Source organism: Ranitomeya variabilis, chromosome 2 (assembly GCF_051348905.1).
Source record: "Ranitomeya variabilis isolate aRanVar5 chromosome 2, aRanVar5.hap1, whole genome shotgun sequence".
NCBI classification, from domain to species: Eukaryota; Metazoa; Chordata; class Amphibia; order Anura; family Dendrobatidae; genus Ranitomeya; species Ranitomeya variabilis.
Genome location: NC_135233.1, coordinates 795,216,519 through 795,236,567, shown reverse-complemented (window position 1 = coordinate 795,236,567; position 20,049 = coordinate 795,216,519). Strand labels below are relative to the sequence as shown.

General features: G+C 45.0%; 1 protein-coding gene across 1 annotated transcript in view; it reads right to left on the bottom strand.

The window, feature by feature from the left end:
* IMPG1 (interphotoreceptor matrix proteoglycan 1) overlaps positions 1 to 20,049 on the bottom strand; it is a 742,521-nt gene that overhangs the window by 329,513 nt on the left and 392,959 nt on the right. Inside the window, exons 9-10 of the mRNA XM_077289856.1 lie at positions 16,243 to 16,263; positions 14,763 to 14,995 (exon numbers count right to left, since the gene is read on the bottom strand). Coding sequence (XP_077145971.1) covers positions 14,763 to 14,995; positions 16,243 to 16,263 — 254 coding nt within the window. The remainder of the gene's footprint in view (positions 1 to 14,762; positions 14,996 to 16,242; positions 16,264 to 20,049) is intronic.

The window sequence follows — 20,049 nt, the reverse complement described above, 5'->3', positions numbered from 1 at the left end:
GCTGAGGAGCCGGGGCACGGCGCCAAGGGGGTAGGAATGACAGCTGTGCTGCGTCATATTACGAAGGAAAGCCCCACCTCCGGGACGGTCTCACGGTTTCAGGGGACACATTTTATAAGTGTTTAGTTCTGTGTTTGCAAGGAGCATAATGAAAAGAGCCACCTTTTCCTTTTGCATCTTTTGTGCTGCACAAGCTGGCTCTTTCAGCTACAAACGCCTTGGGGGGGGGGTTAAAGGTTCCCTTTCGACTTTCTCCAATCAGGCTTCGGCCTACATTGTGTTCCTCTGCTTCTCCTGCTGTCCCTGGGCTCCAACACCGCTAGTTGTTGCCTGGTAGTGCTGTACGCACAGTCCCAACAGTCCCTCCTCTGTTATTGGGGTTCAGTAACGTCAGCTGTTCCCCAGCTGTGTGTGTGGCAATCCCTCCTATCTCCTCCACCTCCTCCTCCTCCTCCTGTCCCTGGGCTCCAACACCGCTAGTTGCTGTCCAGAAGTGCTGTACGCACAGTCAACAGTCACTCCTCTGTTATTGGGGTTCAGTAATGTCAGCTGTTCCCCAGCTGTGTGTGTGGCAATCCCTCCTATCTCCCCCACCTCCTCCTCCTCCTGTCCCTGGGCTCCAACACCGCTAGTTGCTGTCCAGAAGTGCTGTCCGCACAGAGCCAAACACCTCGCCAATGTGTTAGTGGGGTTCAGCACCGCCAGCTGTTCCCCTGCTGTGTATACGGCAACGTGTACTGCGACCGCCACGCAGGCACAACAAGTTAAATTTAAGGGAACCTGTCCCCCCCCAGGCGTTTGTTACTGAAGGAGCCACCTTGTGCAGCAGTAATGATGCAAAGTAAAAAAAGTGCCTCTTTTCGTGGTGCTCCTTGCATGCTGAACCTAACACTTATGAAATGTGTCCCCTCCTACCGTGATACCGTCCGGTAGGTGGAACTTTCCTTTGTGATGCGACGCAGCACAGCCGTCATTCTTACCCCCTTAGCGCCGTGCGCCGCCTCCTCAGCGTTGTTTGAATCAGTCCCGGAGCCTGCGCTGTTAGGTTAGTCCTTGGCCATGCACACATTTTGCGCTGCCCGTCTTCTGACATCAGTTGGTGTCAGGCTGGCTGAGCCTGTGCGGCCGCGCTGGACGAGATCCCGCCTCGTAGTGTCTTCTGATTTAATCCCACTGGGGGCCTGAGATCCATGGACATGCGCATTGCATATCTGAACCTCCACCTCTCACTCATCTCCCTACGGCTTCTTCAGACTGTGCGGTGTCAGCTTATCCCTAATAGCATGCCACGGCCGTGACACCGCACAGTCTGAAGAAGCCGTAGGGAGGGGAGTGAGAGGTGAGGATATGCACTGCGCATGGCCACGGATCCCAGGCCCACGGTGGGATTACATTAGACGACACTGCGAGGCGGGATCTCGGCCAGCGCAGCCGCACAGGCGCAGCCACTCTGACACCAAATGATGTCAGAAGACGGGCAGCGCAAAATGTGTGCATGGCCAAGGGCTAACCTAACAGCGCAGGCTCCGGGACTGATTCTAACAACGCTGAGGAGGCGGCGCACGGCGCCAAGGGGGTAAGAATGACGGCTGTGCTGCGTCACATCACAAAGGAAAGTTCCACCTACCGGACGGTATCACGGTAGGAGGGGACACATTTCATAAGTGTTAGGTTCAGCATGTGCAAGGACCATAATTAAAAGAGCTAAGTTTACCTTTTCCAGCATTAGTGCTGTACACGATGGCTCTTTCAGCTACAAACGCCTGGGGGGTTAAAGGTTCCCTTTCAACTTGCTCCAGTGCAGGCTTCGGCCTACACTCTGCTCCCTCTCCTCCTCCTGCTGACCCTGGGCTCTAACACCGCCAGTTGGGGCCCAGATGTGCTAGCTGCACAGAGAAAAACACCAGCCAATGTGTCAGTGGGGTTCAGCACCGCCAGCTGTTCCCCTGCTGTGCAGCCAGCAACGTGTCCTGCAACAGCCACGCAGACACAAGAACTGAAATTGAAGGGAACCTGTCCCCCCTCCCCCAGGTGTTTCTACGTTTTACAGCCACCTTGTATGACAGTAATGCTGCATGTGTGCAAGGTGGCTCAGAAACTTATTCTCCTTGCCCATGTTGAACTGAACACGTCTAAAATGAGTCCTCTGCGACCATTAAAACGTCCCTCAGGTGTGATTTTCCTTTGTATTGACACGCAACAAGCTCCTTGGTAGCGCTGCCCGTCTTCTGGCATCATTGTTTGGCTGCCTGCGCCTCTGCGGCCGCCTTGCCCCACACAACGCCCCTCGGTGTCTTATTTATTTGGACTGCGAGGGTGTGATTGATGGGCATGAACGGTGCATTTCTTCGCCTGTCCCTCATCTCCTTCCGCCTTCTTCGGACTGTGCGGCTTCATGGCCGTGGCATGCGATAAGGGATCAGCTGACGCCGCATAGTCTGAAGCGGGTGTAAGAACCCAAGCGAGAGGCGAACATATGTACTGCGCCAGGCCATGAATCCCAGCCCCGCAGTGTTTTAACAATGTTAAGACACTGCGGGGCTGGGATTCATGGTCATCGCAAACCGCAACGGCCGACATTACATGATGTCAGAGGATGGGCAGCGCTAACAGCGCAAGGCCAAGGGATAACACGACAGCGCAGACTCCTGTGCAACAAATAACGATGCTCAGGAGGCCGCGCCAAGCACCAAGGTGGCATTTTTGCCAGCTGTATTGCGTCTCTTTACGAAGGGAACTCACGCCTCAAAATCAGTTTGACTGTGTAAGGGCCTAAATGTTATACGTGTTCCTTTCAGCGTGTGCAAGGAGAAAAATTAAAAGAGCAACCTTTGACTTGTGCAGCACTACTGCTGCATAAGCTATGGCTCTTCTAGTTTGGAACACCTGAGGGGGGGGTTAAGGTTACCTTTGAAATTGGTTCAATTAGGCTTCGGCCTACACTCTGCTCCCTCTCCTCCTGCTGACCCTGGGCTCTAACACCGCCAGTTGGTGCCCGGTACTGCTAGCTGCACAGAGAAAAACACCAGCCAAAGTGTCAGTGGGGTTCAGCAACGCCAGCTGTTCCCCTGCTGTGCAGCCGGCAACGTGTCCTGCAACAGCCACGCAGGCACAACAGACCCAAAGCTGCCGCCAGTGCAGGCTTCGGCCTACACTCTGCTCCCTCTCCTCCTCCTGCTGACCCTGGGCTCTAACACCGCCAGTTGGGGCCCAGATGTGCTAGCTGCACAGAGAAAAACACCAGCCAATGTGTCAGTGGGGTTCAGCACCGCCAGCTGTTCCCCTGCTGTGCAGCCAGCAACGTGTCCTGCAACAGCCACGCAGACACAAGAACTGAAATTGAAGGGAACCTGTCCCCCCTCCCCCAGGTGTTTCTACGTTTTACAGCCACCTTGTATGACAGTAATGCTGCATGTGTGCAAGGTGGCTCAGAAACTTATTCTCCTTGCCCATGTTGAACTGAACACGTCTAAAATGAGTCCTCTGCGACTATTAAAACGTCCCTCAGGTGTGATTTTCCTTTGTATTGACACGCAACAAGCTCCTTGGTAGCGCTGCCCGTCTTCTGGCATCATTGTTTGGCTGCCTGCGCCTCTGCGGCCGCCCTGACCCACACAACGCCCCTCAGTGTCTTATTTATTTGGACTGCGAGGGTGTGATTGATGGGCATGAGCAGTGCATAAGTTCGCCTGTCCCTCATCTCCTTCCGCCTTCTTCAGACTGTGCGGCTTCATGGCCGTGGCATGCGATAAGGGATCAGCTGACGCCGCACAGTCTGAAGCGGGTGTAAGGACCCGAGTGTGAGAGGCGAACATATGTACTGCGCCAGGCCATGAATCCCAGCCCCGCAGTGTTTTAACTATGTAAAGACACTGCGGGGCTGGGATTCATGGTCATCGCAAACCGCAACGGCCGACATGAAATGATGTCAGAAGATGGGCAGCGCTAACAGCGCAAGGCCAAGGGATAACACGACAGCGCAGACTCCTGTACAGCAAATAACAACGCTCAGGAGGCTGTGCCCAGCACCAAGGTGGGATTCTTGACATCTGTGCTGCGTCTCATTACCAAGGGAACTCTCGCCTCCAACACAGTTTGACTGTATAAAGGGCTAAATGTTATACGTGTTTCATTCAGCGTGTGCAAGGATAAAAATTAAAAGAGCAACCTTTGACTTGTGCAGCACTACTGCTGCATAAGCTGTGGCTCTTCTAGTTTGGAACACCTGAGGGGGGGTTTAAGGTTACCTTTGAAATTGGTTCAATTAGGCTTCGGCCTACACTCCGCTCCCTCTCCTCCTCCTGCTGACCCTGGGCTCTAACACCGCCAGTTGGGGCCCAGATGTGCTAGCTGCACAGAGAAAAACACCAGCCAAAGTGTCAGTGGGGTTCAGCAACGCCAGCTGTTCCCCTGCTGTGCAGCCGACAACGTGTCCTGCAACTGCCACGCAGGCACAACAGACCCAAAGCTGCCGCCAGTGCAGGCTTCGGCCTACACTCTGCTCCCTCTCCTCCTCCTGCTGACCCTGGGCTCTAACACCACCAGTTGGGGCCCAGATGTGCTAGCTGCACAGAGAAAAACACCAGCCAATGTGTCAGTGGGGTTCAGCACCGCCAGCTGTTCCCCTGCTGTGTAGCCGGCATCGTGTCCTGCAAAAGCCATGCAGACACAAGAACTGAAATTGAAGGGAACCTGTCCCCCCTCCCCCAGGCGTTTGTATGTTTTCCAGCCACCTTGTACAGCAGTAATGCTGCATGTGTGCAAGGTGGCTCATAAACTTATTCTCCTCGCACATGTGGAACTGAAAACACGTCTAAAATGTGTCCTCTGTGTGACCATTTAACCGTCCCAGAGGTGTGACTTTCCTTTGTAATGACACGCTGCAACCCCCTTGATAGCGCTGCCCGTCTTCTGGCATCATTGTTTGGCTGCCTGCGCCTCTGCGGCCGCCCTGACCCACACAACGCCCCTCGGTGTCTTATTTATTTGGACTGCGAGGGTGAGATTGATGGGAATGAGCAGTGCATAAGTTCGCCTGTCCCTCATCTCCTTCTGCCTTCTTCAGACTGTGCGGCTTCATGGCCGTGGCATGCGATAAGGGATCAGCTGACGCCGCACAGTCTGTAGCAGGTGTAAGGACACGAGCGAGAGGCGAACATATGTACTGCGCCAGGCCATGAATCCCAGCCCCGCAGTGTGAAACACTGTAAAGACACTGCGGGGCTGGGATTCATGGACATCGCGAACCGCACCAGCCGACATGAAATGATGTCAGAAGACGGGCAGCGCATGGCCAAGGGATAACGCAACAACGCAGACTCCTGTACTTCAAAATGCGATGCTCAGGAGGCCGCACCAAGGTGGTATTTTTGCCAGTTGTGCTGCGTCTCATTACGATGGGAACTCCCGCCTCCAAGACAGATTGACTGTATAAGGGCCAAAATGTTGTACGTGTTTCCTTCAGCTTGTGCAAGGAACAAAATTAAAAGAGCAACCTTTGACTTGTGCAGCACTACTGCTGCATAAGGCGTGGCTCTTCTAGTTTGTAACACCTGAGGGGGGGGTTAAAGGTTACCTTTAAAATTGGTTCAATTAGGCTTCGGCCTACACTCTGCTCCCCCTGCAGAGCCTGGGCTCCAACACCGCCAGTTGGTGCCCCGAAGTGCTGGCTGCACAGAGAAAAACACCTCGCCAATGTGTCAGTGGGGTTCAGCACCGCCAGCTGTTCCCCTGCTGTGTAGCCGGCAACGTGTCCTGCAACAGCCACGCAGACACAAAGCTGCCGCCAGTGCAGGCTTCGGCCTACACTCTGCTCCCCCTGCTGACCCTTTGCTCCAACACCTCTAGTTGGGGCTCTAGGAAGATAAGCTTGAATAGGTCCCCATCCTGGTTCCAGCACCGTCAGCTGGTTCCGGGCAGAGGCTTAGGTGCCTCCTTCTGGGTATCCGAGTTCCACCAACGTCAGGTGGTCCTTGGTAGTGCTTTCAGGCACGGGTACCTCCTGCTTAGTAACCGGGTTCCAGTAACGTCAGCTGGTCCTCGGTAGTTCCATTGGCTCTTGGACCTTCGGCTACCCATCCGGGTTCCAGTACCGTCAGCTGGTTCTCGGCAGTGTCTTTTGCTCTTGTACCTTCTGCTCCCCATCCTGGTTCCAGCACCGTCAGCTGTTTCCGGGCAGAGCCTTTGGCTTAGGTGCCTCCCTCTGGGTATCCGAGTTCCACCAACGTCAGGTGGTCCTTGGTAGTGCTTTCAGGCACGGGTACCTCCTGCTTAGTAACTGGGTTCCAGTAACGTCAGCTGGTCCTTGGTAGTTCCATTGGCTCTTGGACCTTCGGCTACCCATCCGGGTTCCAGTACCGTCAGCTGGTTCTCGGCAGTGTCTTTTGCTCTTGTACCTTTTGCTCCCCATCCTGGTTCCAGTACCGTCAGCTGGTTCCGGGCAGAGCCTTTGGCTTAGGTGCCTCCTTCTGGGTATCCGAGTTCCACCAACGTCAGGTGGTCCTTGGTAGTGCTTTCAGGCACGGGTACCTCCTGCTTAGTAACCGGGTTCCAGTAACGTCAGCTGGTCCTCGGTAGTTCCATTGGCTCTTGGACCTTCGGGTAGCCATCCGAGTTCCAGTTCCATCAGCTGTTTCTCGGCATTTTCTCAGCCTTCTTGTACCTTCTGCTACATTTCCAAGTTCAAAACCCTAAAGACGACGACCCGGAAGACCACCCCTAAGATGACGACGACACCAGAGACGACGACCACTGAGATGACGACGACCCTGGAGACGATGACCCTGAAGACCACCCCGATGACGACGACCCCGGAGACGACGACCCTGGAGACGACGACCCTGGAGACGACGACGACATGGGAGACCGAGAAGCAGAAGAACAAGAGGCTGCAGAACAAAGAGCAGAAGAACATTAAGCATAACACTAAATATCAGAGCAAAAGATATCTAAATTATAAGCAGAAGAAGACTAAGCAGTGTATGGGGGTGAGTCCGTTCCTCCTCGTGGTGCCCCTGGATAAAGCCTGATGCTGCAGGCCAAACTGAACGCGGACAAATGTAACTCTTTTGTGACAGGCAGAACGGAAGGTGTAATCTTCAAACTTTTATAGATAACAACTACGGGAATGCCTGTCACAAATAAGAATATGATGAAGAAGTTGAATATGAAGAAGATGATAGTTAAAAAGAATATGAACAATGTAAAAAAAAAAAATTAGAGGTAGAAGAAGAAGAAGATGAATAAGGTGAAGATAGTTGATGTCAAAGAAGCTGATGATGAGGATAATGAAGAAGAAAGTGTGGGAGAAGTAAAAAAGAAGGTGAAGGGCGTGGAAGTAGTGAAACATCAATATCTGACAAAATAAAAATAAAAAATAACATAGTCCAAATCTTTCTAACGCCGAACGTCATAAAAAAAACAAACAAAAAAACCTGCTATTCTATTTGTTTGGGCTAAACCTCTGTGCCTTTAATGTCTCCGCCACCTCCCCCAATACATCCTACATTATTCTTAGTTGTTTTCCTTCATGTAGACTTAACCTACAAGGAAAGAAAGGGTTTATTTTAATTCCGATATTTTCGTCCCATTGACTTGCATTGGGATCGGGTATCCATATCGGATTAGATCCGATACTTTGACGGTATCGGCCGATACTTTCCGATACCGATACTTTCCGATATCGGAAGGTATCGCTCAACACTAATTATAATAGAAAGATATAAAAACAGGACATAAAAGGCGAGAGAGGAGCCCAGTTTCAAAAGAGAGCAGTATTGAAAGGGAATCTGCCAGTAAGATCAACCCTTCAAATCCATCTATATGGGCATGCAGGTCATAAGAAGGTGAATAAATGATACCTTAATATCTGTAATTTGATGCTTATTCCAAAGATAGCCATGTTTTCTTATATGTAAATGTGATGTTCCAGGCTATGGAATGTACACTAATCTGCATCAGAATCTGCCTCCGGAGCAGTGTTCCCCAACTCCGGTCCTCAACAGCCACCAACAGTTTATGTTTTCAGGATTTCCTTAGTATTGCACAGGTGATTGAATGCTTGCATGTCCAGGTGATGCAGTTATCACCTGTGTAATACTAAGGAAATCCGGAAAACATGACCTGTTGGTGGCTGTTGAGGACCGGAGTTGGGGAACACTGCTCCAGAGCTTATTTTAAATGAGAGGAGGAGTTACCAGTATGAGACATACCTTATACAGAACAATAGAACTGAACCTTGTCTCATAACAACCATGTCAAAAGCTACAGCTCTCACAGCTCTGTTGTATTGCAACAAAATTGCAACACTCACTACCTTTAAGATGGAATCTGAAGCCCTGAGAGGAACTTGAAGATGTGTCACTTATAGGGATGAGTGGACCCGTGGAAGTTAGGGTTCTGGTATCCAACCCAAACTTTACTCCAAAGTTCGGTTCAGAGCTGTACCCAAACTTGAGTCAGAAATCGATCCCCTTTGAAAACGATGGAACCCCAAACTTTTTATCTGGAAAATTTTCTTTCTCTCACCAGACTTCCCCCACAATTCTGAACACTGCATCAAACGTCCAGTAGAAGTCTGTGTTTGGTGTTTAGCACTGGACACTAACTGTCCGGTACGAACCCTGAACTTTATGTGTGGATTCGCTCATCTCTAGTTTCTTATATTCATAAACACCTCTGCAGTGAGATCAGGAGAGCAGAGAGCGGTCATTATACATCACACTGGTAACTCCCCTTTCATTAAATATAATCTCTGGAGGCAGATTCTCAGGGAGATCTGTGTCCAGCCCATAGTCTTTAACAGATCACTTACATATAAGAAAATGTGGATTTGTTTGGATACACACATCGGATACCAGATATCAAGGTGTTATTTTATTCAGCTTCCTATGACCTACATATTCATATAGATTGCTTAGAAGGCTTGATCCTACTGACAGATTCTCTTTAAATGAAAATTCTGTCTCACAGCCAAGGAATTATTAGTTTTCAAGAATAAGTCTGGTGTAAGAAGCCTCTGGGCACCTGGTTTCTGTGAGAATATGTTTTCCATAGAGCAATGTCTTACAGAACATTCTAACAATATCTGCAGGCCTGGGCTTGGTTTCATTCAGGTGAAATGAAACATGATTTTATAAAGCTGGTACATAGCTGGCATATGACAAATAATAAAATATATTGGCAAACTATGCAGAGTGATTCACTCACTACTTTACTCAGAAAAATTGCAGTAATTTGTAAAAGAGACCATATATCAAACTGAAATTTGGACTGTACATACCTTGGTTCATGAGAAACTGATATTTTAAAGCAGGTTTTGAAAAAGTCCAACGTTCACATCCAAGCACACCTGGACGTGCCATTCCATATTGATGAATGTACTGCGCAGGACACCTGGGGTTATAGGCTGAATTTATCACTGCATGTTCTCTCAGAGTGTCTACAATGTGCCTTGTTACTGTAAACCCGACCTTTCAAATGGCCCCACAGGAAAAAATCTGGCATTGTTAAATCAGGCGATATTTTTGGCCACAGTCCCTTGGAGATTATTCTGTCATCAAAGAAGGCTTCAATACACGGTTTGGAAGGTGGATTTAGACCTCCAAACTTCCTTAGTAAATCACCTTGACACCTTTTTAAGGAATCAGTTTTCCAATAATTTTCCCAATGAAAGCATGCTTTTCAAAACTGTATCTGTATATTGTTTACAAACGAAGAAGGAATTCAGGAGGAGTGAAATGCAAGCACCACACGTAATTACCGATGTGCAGAAAGGAGTGCAGCAAGTCTCATAGAAGAGACGACCGACTGGGCGACAAATTGGCGGGACCACTCTGTGCAAGGATGTTTCTGGCCACTGAAGCGGAAGTTCATTGCACTCTCACTTCTCAAAAACTAAAGAATGTACATTACAAATTTCAGTACGGTCGGCCGTCTCTTTTAAAAGTTACAGCAATTTTTCTCTATAAAGTAGCAAGTGATTCATTCTGTAATAGATGTATTGATTATTTTCTTTTTCATTAGTAAGCCAAACTGTGAGAGTGGGACTTGAATACCTTAAAGAAAAACATCACCAGGAAAATGCAATCTAATCTGCAGACATCATATTATAGAGAAAGGGGGAACTGAGCAGATTGATACTTACTTTTGTGATAAAAGATTCAGTATAACTTACATTCTCATCTTTTATACTTCTGCTCTTTCTCTGCTTTTCAGTCACTGATAGGACCGCCCACTGGACCCAAAAGCCGAGAAACAGTAGAGGATTAAATGATGAAAACACAAGTTATACCGAATCTTTACTCTCAAAACTATGTATCAATCTTATCATCTCCCCCTGCTCTATAACATACTGCCTGCAGATTGGACTGCATTTTCCTAGTGAGAGGTTCTCTTTAATACTCAACACCTTGTCAAGAATTGTTAACAGCTTACTTAATTGAATTTTAGAACTATACAATCTGGACATTAAAGGGATTTTCTTCTTGATGTGACTGAAGACTTCTGAATCATGACAGCCAGTGGTGGCACATTACTATAAATCACCGATATTGCCAGTGCATTCGAGCAGTCATATGACTACTAGTCTAATCTCTCAATAGAAGTGAATTGAGAGAAACTGCCTAGTTGGCATGTGACCACATGTACAGTATGAAAATGGCATACGTACGACCATGTCAGCCTTCAAAATTGACTTATGATGAAAATGAGCCAATGCAAAAAATTCATATTAGTCATTTAAAACTGGGTTGTCCTGGTTTGAGAGTAAAGTCTGCACTCACTCATTATAACTACTGATAAATTATTGCGGTGCACACATTATTATGGTTCTCAGTAATGCTGGTGCAAAGAAGCAGTTACATGACACAGGTCTACAAAGATGGAATTGCTGTAAATGGATGATTTTGGGCCAAAAGTTTGAAGCATTAATGACATTGGTATAATTTTCATTTATAAAAATACATTTTCAAACAAATAGTAGCTTGCTTTCAGTGATTACAAATGCTTGTATAATAGTTGAATGACATTTGCAATAAAGTTATTATTCAAATGCACAGACTGCTGGATCATCTGTTTAATTTGTGGATTTTGCTTTTAACCCCTTTACCCCAAAGGCTATTTGCACCTTCATGGAAACATTTAACAATTCTGATCACTTTATGAGGTAAAAACTCTGGAATGCTTCAAAGGATCCCCCTGATTCTGAGAATGTTTTTTCATGACGTATCGTACTTCACGATACTGGTAAAATGTATTCAATATGACTTGCGTTTATTTGTGAAAATAATGGAAATTTGGCAAAGATTTTGTAATTTTCAAACTTTTAATTTTTATGCATTTAAATTAGAGAGTTATATTGCATAAAATAGTTAATAAATAACATTTCCCACATGTCGACTTTACATCTGAACAATTTTTGAAGCAGAATTTTTTTTGTAGGAAGTTATAAGGGTTAACATTTGACCAGTAATTTCTTGTTTTTTCAACAAACTTTACAAAACCATTTTTTTAGGGACCACATTACATTTGTATTGACTTTGAGGGGTCTATATCACAGAAAATATTGAAAAGTGACATCATTCTAAAAATTGCATCCTTCAAGGTGCTCATAACCACATTCAAGAAGTTTAAAAACCCTTCAGGTGCTTCACATGAATTTTGTGTATGTGTATTGAAAAAATAACATTTTTTTTTCACAAAAATTTTACTTTAGACCCAATTTTTTTAAATTTCGGAAGGGTAACTGTCATGGAGTTACCGCGACAGAGCAGTACTAGAAGACCGCAGCATCTGATGGCTCCTGCTTCACCGCTGAGAAGAAGCACTTCTCCAGTATATTAAGTGTGTTTGTTTTCTTTCAGCAGGACAGGGGTTAATCGGCCATGTGGTAATCCCTGCATTCAGCTGTGCTTGGTTAGCCACTTCCCTCTCCTATAAAAGCTAGGCCTTCAGGCCAGATCCTTGTCTGAGATAGCACTTGCTAGATAGACCTGAAGAGTGAAGAGCTGGTGTCTAGAGAGTTGGAGGAGTTTATTGTGCGATTGTTGCTTGGTTTGTACGCTTGGAAATTCCTCATCCTTACCTGCTTTATTTTCTTCCCCTGTTATTCACACCCTGGTGAATACCTCTGTTATTTGTGAGAGTATGTTTGTGTGAGTGGAATTTTATTTCACCCTTGTCTTTTGTTCCCCTGTCTGTCGGGTTGGTGTACTGCAGTACACGATAGTGCCTCTCTACCCTGGGTGGGGGAATGGGACAGATGCTGGGCTGCAGTTAGGAGACAGGGCAAGGGCGGAGGCCCCAGCATCCTCGCCATCTGAGGTATCCCAGGGGAAAGGGTGAGTTAGGGCGCCCCTAGTGCTAGGGCTAGCAAAGGTGCCCCTGGTCCCAGTTTATTTGCCAGTTCTATATTGACAGTACCATGAAAAAAGGACCCTAAACTGTGGTGTGCACTTTCTACTGAGCATATTAATACTTTATATTTGCTTAAAAACTACTTTTGAGGCACAGTGCAAAGCTTAGATGGGAAAAGGTGCCATATTGGAAGTCGGATCCTGCTTGACTGGTCTGTATTAAGAAATGGGGTATGCAAACCTTTGATCAGGGTCATTTGGATGTTTTGGGTTGTCATTATGATTTAAAAAGGGAAAACTCAGTAGTTTGACAATAAATGGCTTCACCCAACCACTAACCATGAGTGGAGGAAAAGTTTTGGTATTATAATTCATATTCTCTGAAAAAAGGCCAAGAAAGCAACAATTCTGCCGGGTATGTAAACTTTTGAGAACAACTGTATATGACTTAATGATGTTATTTCTACTTTCATATTATGGCCCCAACAGTGCTCACTGGAATCTTAAGTAGAATAGAAATTCTTCTGTAATCAACACCATCAGTATGTTTTGCAATAATATGTTTGGGAAGATCTGGAGACAGCTCACTGGTTTTTACCTGCTGCGCCCCAGGGTCCTGGTCGTTGTAGTAATGTCATTCTTCCACCAGGGGAGTGATGTTATGTCTGAAGGCAATAAAGGAGATCTTCTTCCCAGGTATCACAAACCACACAACACATTTCACACTCGAGTCCACCAGGGAGAGCTACACTCCTATTACTAGAGCACTCCTCACAATTAAGTAAAACTGGTGGTCTGGATAGGAAGTTAGACAGAAGCGAGCTGGGCTTCTCCCAGTAAGCTGCTATCTGAGCTCCACTCAGGTAGTGGGTCCCTGACAGGGGTGGGATCCTGTCAGAGACCTAGACAGAAGGCCACGGAGCTGCGCCTGCCCGACGTGCGACAGCATCCTAAGAAAGAGACATTAGAAGAGAATTGTATTGCGGAGGGTGAGAAATGAAGTCATAGCAAAAGGAGAGGAAACCAGAAGGAGTTCTGCCCTGCAAAAGGCTGCCTCCTTTCTGAGGCGCAGGATCTGGTAGCCAGAATACAGAGGGAGTAAGGATCTCTATGCTTTACTCCAGAGACCAGCAGGACAGCTAATTCCATATTAGTTGCCCGACCCATACCCAGGAGGCACGGTGGCAACTTGTGGGGGCCGGGGCATGATAGAGTCCCTGTAAAAAGTCTCAGGCCACCAGTCATACAGGTTTGTCCTATCCATTCCATCAGGGGGACAGAGAGAAAGAGAAATAACATCTAGAACACCAACATCAGTTGTGAGGACCTTACCGAGAAGCTTAGCAGGGAGGTACTACAACACACAGGTGCTAGAGGAAGGCTACTGATTTCCACCTGGATAAGGGGACTCTGGATTTGCCTTCAGACCAGCCGGACTCTGCCTGCCCTGTGGTCTGTATCCAGGACTGTGGATGCTGAAGCCTTTAATAAAGGTAAAGAGACTGTAACCTTGTGTCCTCGTTCTTCACTGCGCCTCACACCATCCATCATCTACACTCTGGGAAGCCCTGGGGATACACTTCACCTGTGGGAAGGTATATCATCTAGCTGCCATCACATCACCCCCAGTGGACCCCTAAACAGCGTCGGTCACCCTGACCGAATACCACAGGTGGCGTCACGAACATTATCCCTTTAAAGACCTTTCCCCCATTTACAACGGATGTCCCTAGGTCCACGGACAGGGTCAGCCGCTGTGACATCCCCGCCGAGAACCGAAGGACCCGGTACCGAGTACCCCACTGCCCTATACGGGGGCGCTCCATACCCATCATGAGTTGTTTCCTGTGTGGTACCTTGGTAATGAGACACTTTTTATAGGCCATCAGTTGAAATAGCTGATGCTATTTTTCAGTAAGTGTTAGGATTAGGATTGCTTTCTAATTACTGATGGATTTCAGCTGGCATCATGACTATCCATGGCTTTTTGCATCTCTTTTTCTTCATGTTTTTCCCTGTGTTATTTCCCAATATTACACATAACTTAATTAATGGCCATTTATAGTTTGATTTCTTTGCCTGTGTGGATTGGATGGATTGTTTCCAACATCTGGGGAGAATATCATGTCAGTTGCAGGAATTTATTTACTTAGATAATTGGTGATGTTGTGTTCAACACTTATTTCACCCACTGTATACTTGTGGAAGAATAAGTAATGTTATTATTTTTGTCCAGATGCAAAAAGGGAAATATAACAAAACAGGCTATAAATAATGGAAAAACACATGTCAATATTGTACATATATCTACAAGGAATATTCTGGGAAGTTGGTTTTGTTTATTTTTACTTAAAGATCCCATTACGTATTCCACAGACAGGAAAAATCCCAGACTGTTTGTTTACTCACCATCTGAAAACATGAGCGTTTGTAGGTCCACGGCCAGAGATCGATCATCCTGCAGTGCCATGGCAACCATCTGCTGTAGTTCTAGCACAGTGTATGACATTTCTTTTGCCTCTTCATTGTTAACTTTTTCAACTTTGCTAGATCCGATAGTAGGTGTCTCATCAATTTTATTTTTAGATCCAGAGCTGCCTTTTTCAAAGACCACAGCATAGCGCACTACAATGCTATCAGATCTGCAGCATGAAAAAAAGCAAGTACATTGAGTATATTGACTGAGCCTTACATTCAATTGATTTTATCTCTCGTCCCAAAATGTTCTACTGTAACCAGTAATAAAAAGAATGGACAAAAATGTAGATATTACACAAACTAAATATCAACCGTTGCAAAACAGTTATATCAGTTTAATACAAATTCTTAAAAAAATAAATAAAAATAGTGAATAATAAGTTCATAGAATTGCAGGAATAAATAAAAAAATTCATTTCACTCAGCAATCTATAGCAACAAGATCTTGCAAAGTTTAACAGGTTTATCGAAGACTTTTTATTTTTACTATGGGTTAAAAACGAACAGGCCGGTTGTTGCGAAGTATCTGCCTGTTCTACCCGCTGCCAGAACAGGGCAGCCGCTCATCACTCCTGCAGATATTCAGCAGGTCAATGTCAACAGAGCAGCTATTCTTCTTTGGCTGCTCTGTTGACGGAGTATGACTGTTCACGTCATGCTGATTGGTAGCCGACTCCTCGCAGTTGGGCAGCGGGGAGACAGTTGTCAATCAGCATGATGTCAGCAGTCACACCCTGTCAACAGGGCCAACTAAAAAAGAAGACGCTGCTCTGTTCACCTGACATTAGTGGAAGCCGTCTAATCACAGACCTCTCTATGCCAGCAGATATTGGCGTAGGGCACAGTTTTTCAGCCCATAGTAAAAAAAAAAAGCAAACAAAAAAAATCTTGATAAACCCCTTAAGCCTGACATAACCAATATCAATGTGCTCACTGTCTGAATTAAAAGAGAATCTTCTTAGTGTATTTCTATGTATAAATACATATTGGACATTTTTTAAAATGTTGCTGCAGCTATTTTTACAAAGGGACAATGGAAAGTGTGATCATGTTGGAAATTTTTGAATTATCTTCTCAGAAAAAGCAAGTCCATTTACAAACATAACACATTTGACACTGTGTAGTTGAAAATCTAAGTCAAAGATAACAACTAAAATGTCTCAATTCCAAAAACAGAAGTACCGTATGCCATCTTGTGTTGTCATTATCTTAAGAAGTTTTTAACTTTCAGTAAATCATTTTGGAGAATCAATGGGGAAGAGGAATCACTTGTTTCTGCTAATAAAGTAAAGTGATGCAAAAACACTAGTATACAAATTTCTTCAACTATGAAATTCCTTTCCAAAACACAATATGCTCATGCAGTGTACAGATAAAGTTAATTTTTCAAGTTTATGTAAAACTATATTACCTATCTTTCTCCTTCTTCTGCCTTGAGTTTTCAGCATGAAAAAGAAGTGAAAACAAATTTGTAAAATTAATAGCTGGAAGTAAATGTAACTTTTTATTTGAGAGACAAAAAAGTATTAAGACCAAAATCTGGGACCTTAACCACCTTAATCTTTATGTTTTGAGCGCATCACATGGGTGAAATTTTACCTTTCATGCCCCCAAAAGTAAGGGGTGTATGTCAATGATTTTCCCTGCACCTCTGTCCATATTACCATACACCAAGACTTTCTCCACATTTCACTGGGCCCTTGCAGCATCTGGATACTACCATTTAAAGCAGCAACAGAGGCTATTAATAGTTTACCCTACGCCAAGTGCAACAAAATATTGCAGCTTTTTAAGAGTTATTTTGAGTGATTTCATAGTGATCTACATTATGTAATGAATATCTCTGATCTACAGCCAGTTAAACTAGAGGTGCAGCTAAGGCAAGATGATTGCCCCTGGAATAATATACAGATAATAGAATAATCTAAAGTATGAAAATATATGTTCCTGTATCTGGTTCAAATAAGTTCACAAATTTGGATAAAAACATTACCTTTAACATCTAATATCCTGATGACACCAAATATTTGAACCTGATATGGTTTTCTGACAATGGTCAGAAAAATTAAAGGAACACTTAGGCATCACAGTAAAATCCCAAGTCAAATAAACTTCAAGGAAGTCAATATGTCAAAGCCAATGTAAATCAATTTAATCTACTTTTGGGACAAATTAAAAAGACAACAGGCGCACTGGTGAGGAAACAGCAAGCTAATGTCAACATTTTGTAGGTGGCGGCAACAAACCATTACATTCTCCTTATCCTTTCAAACTGATTCTTCTCTAGATTTGCTTTTTGCTAGTTTCTTTGTTACTCCTGGTAGCATGAAGTGATACCTGCAGCCTTATCAGGTTGCACAGGTAGTACAGATTCACCACAGTGGCAGATTCATTTGTGCCTCCTGGCATAGTTTCAAAAGCATGGAGAAGATACTGTACAAGGACACTGGTCATTGCAAGAGGAGAGCTTGACAGGACTCAGCAACCCAGCAACAGCACCGGTATCTGCTCCTTTGAGAGAGTAGGAGTTTTACATTTCCTGGCTTAAGATCAAGTCAATATTACGCTGAGAAGCCCTCTATTATTTATTTTGATTACTTTTCACTGTGTTTAATTTTTGTAATTTGTCAAAAAGACTTGTCATGATGCTGTTCTCTTAAGGGTTCCTTTCTTATTGGACTAGTGGGATGACTGTGGGCATCAGATTCTGCTTCCCTAACAAACTTCGGGTCCTTCTCCATCGGTAGAAGAGCCAATCTAGACTGAGGTCTTAGAGCCCCTGATATGGCGGCCCATCAATAAACTGAAATAAATAATTTTCTTGAATTGTTCATAAGAACTTACAGCTTTTAGAACAACCAAAATACTTTATGTCCCATTGAATGGTTAGTTAAAATTCCCCATGAAAATATCCTGTGACTGTAGTTTCATATCCCGGGGCTACGGGCGCCTTCCCTATCCCTAAAGCTAGGAGTGCCTTAGCTATCCCTGCTACCAATATTACTTCTAATCGTGAAGATGCCGGAGCCACATACCTTACCAAGCTCCTGAATCTGCCCTTGTCTGTCCCCTCCCCCAAACAGGGAAGTGAGGAGTAGCTATATAAGAATACATAAACCAGACAAACGAGGGAAGGCATACAGAGATAAATGAAAATACCAATCATAAAAATATGCACTCACAAGCAACAGAGTGGAACATAGGGAAGTAAAAGGAAGAAACAACAAAATAGGAGAGAATGAGGATATGCACACAGACAAATCACCAAGCAGCAGTTTTTAGAACAACACTCCAAACACCCTCTCAAACACCTGCAACTTCACATCGGGAAGTATAAAACTGACGCTGGCAATTCTTATTGCCAAAAGCGAGGATATATAGCAGAGGGGAGTGTCCAACACTGAACAGTTGAGATCATCAAAGCAGGAAAGCTTCAGAGACTCTCAACTGAACAGATTTAACCCCTGAACTGCGAGCAGAAACCTGCACCGTTTAACATGATGTAGTGCTTCTAATCAGTGCAGGAGTATGTGGAATGAGACTCAGCAGTCTTCTGGCCCTTCTCTGTCAGGGAAAACCCGTGACAGAAAGGGACCCATTTATTATTTGCTATCTTTCCATCTGTTGCAGCATTACATCCTCTAGCTGACCTTAATTAGCCTGTTAAGGTTATGGCTTGTTTACCATCATCATTAGGAAAGGTCAGGTAGCGCAAATTTCCCAGCCTTATAAAAACCCAGCCTCCTCTAACCTTGTGTCAAAAACAGCAGCCACGGGTTCTTCTAAGCAGCTGCCTAGCACTCTGAAAATGAAAATGGTGGAGGCTCACAAAGCAGGAGAAGGCTATAAGAAGGTAATAAAGCATTTTCAAGTTGCCCTTTCTTCAATTTCAAATGTAATGAAGATATTGCAGTTTACAGGAACAGTGGAGATCAAGATAAGGTCTGGAAGACCAAGCAAAATTTCAGTAAATGCTGCTCATAGGATTGCTAGAGAGATAAATCAGAACCCATGCTTGCCTGCAAAAGACTTCCAGAAAGATTTAGCAGACTTTGAAGTTGTGGTACATTGTTCTACTGTTCAGAGACACCTGCTTAAATACAGCCTTCAGGGAAGAGTTATCAGAAGAAAGCCTCTCCTGCTTCCTCATCATGAAATCCAGCTTCAGCAGTATGCAAAAGAATATCTAAACAAGCCTGATGCAATTTGGAAACAAGTCCCGTGGTCCAATGAGCTAAAAATAAAACTCTTTGGCTACAATGATAAAAGGTATGTATGGAGAAAAAAGGGAACAGAATTTCAGGAATCGAACATCTCGACAACCATTAAGCATTAGGGTGGATCAATCAGGCTTTGAGTTTGTGTTGTAGCCAATGGCATGGGGAACATTTCACGGGTAGAGGGAAAAATTGAGTCAATGAAATTTCAAGAAATTCTTAATGCAAACAACACCATCTGAAAAAAAAGCTGAAGTTGAAAAGAGGTTTCTACAAATGGATAATGATCCGAAACACATGTCAAAATCTAAAATAGACTACCTTAAAAGGAGCAAGCTGAAGGTACAACGGCCCTCACAGTCCCCTGATCTGAACATCATTGAAAATGATTGCTGAAAGTCAATCATCATTAAAATCTGTAGTTAGATCTCAAAAGATCAGTGCATGCAAGAAAACCCAGGAATCTCACAGAACTGGAAGTTTTTCTAGAAAGAATGGATGAAAATCCCTCAAACAGAAATTGAAAGACTCCTGGCTGGCTTAAAAAAGCAGTTACAAGTAGAGATTGGAGAACCGAACAGTAAAGTTTGGTGTCCATACCGAACATCTATTGTCCAGGCACGGACACCAAAAACAGACTTAATCAGTAAGTTCATGTTGCTGTTAGGGTGTGGCCCATGGAACACTGGGTGTTTGTCGCTCTATCATGTGCATGACAACACGGCAAACACTGCTTCTGATTGGCAGTAAAGTTATTACCGCCAGTCAGACAGCACATTCCCACGCTGTTAAATGACAGCTTGAGCTCGCAGCTGTGATCAGAAGCATTACATTTTCCTCCAGTCGCTGGCGTGGGCTGATGGGACTACTGCTTCTATCAGTCTACATCTGCTACCGCAAATAAATAGTTAAATAAATAATTAAGCATGGAGTTCCCTGTATTTTTGATAACCAACCAGGCAAAACTGACAGCTGGAGGCTGCAACTAGTGATGAGCGAGT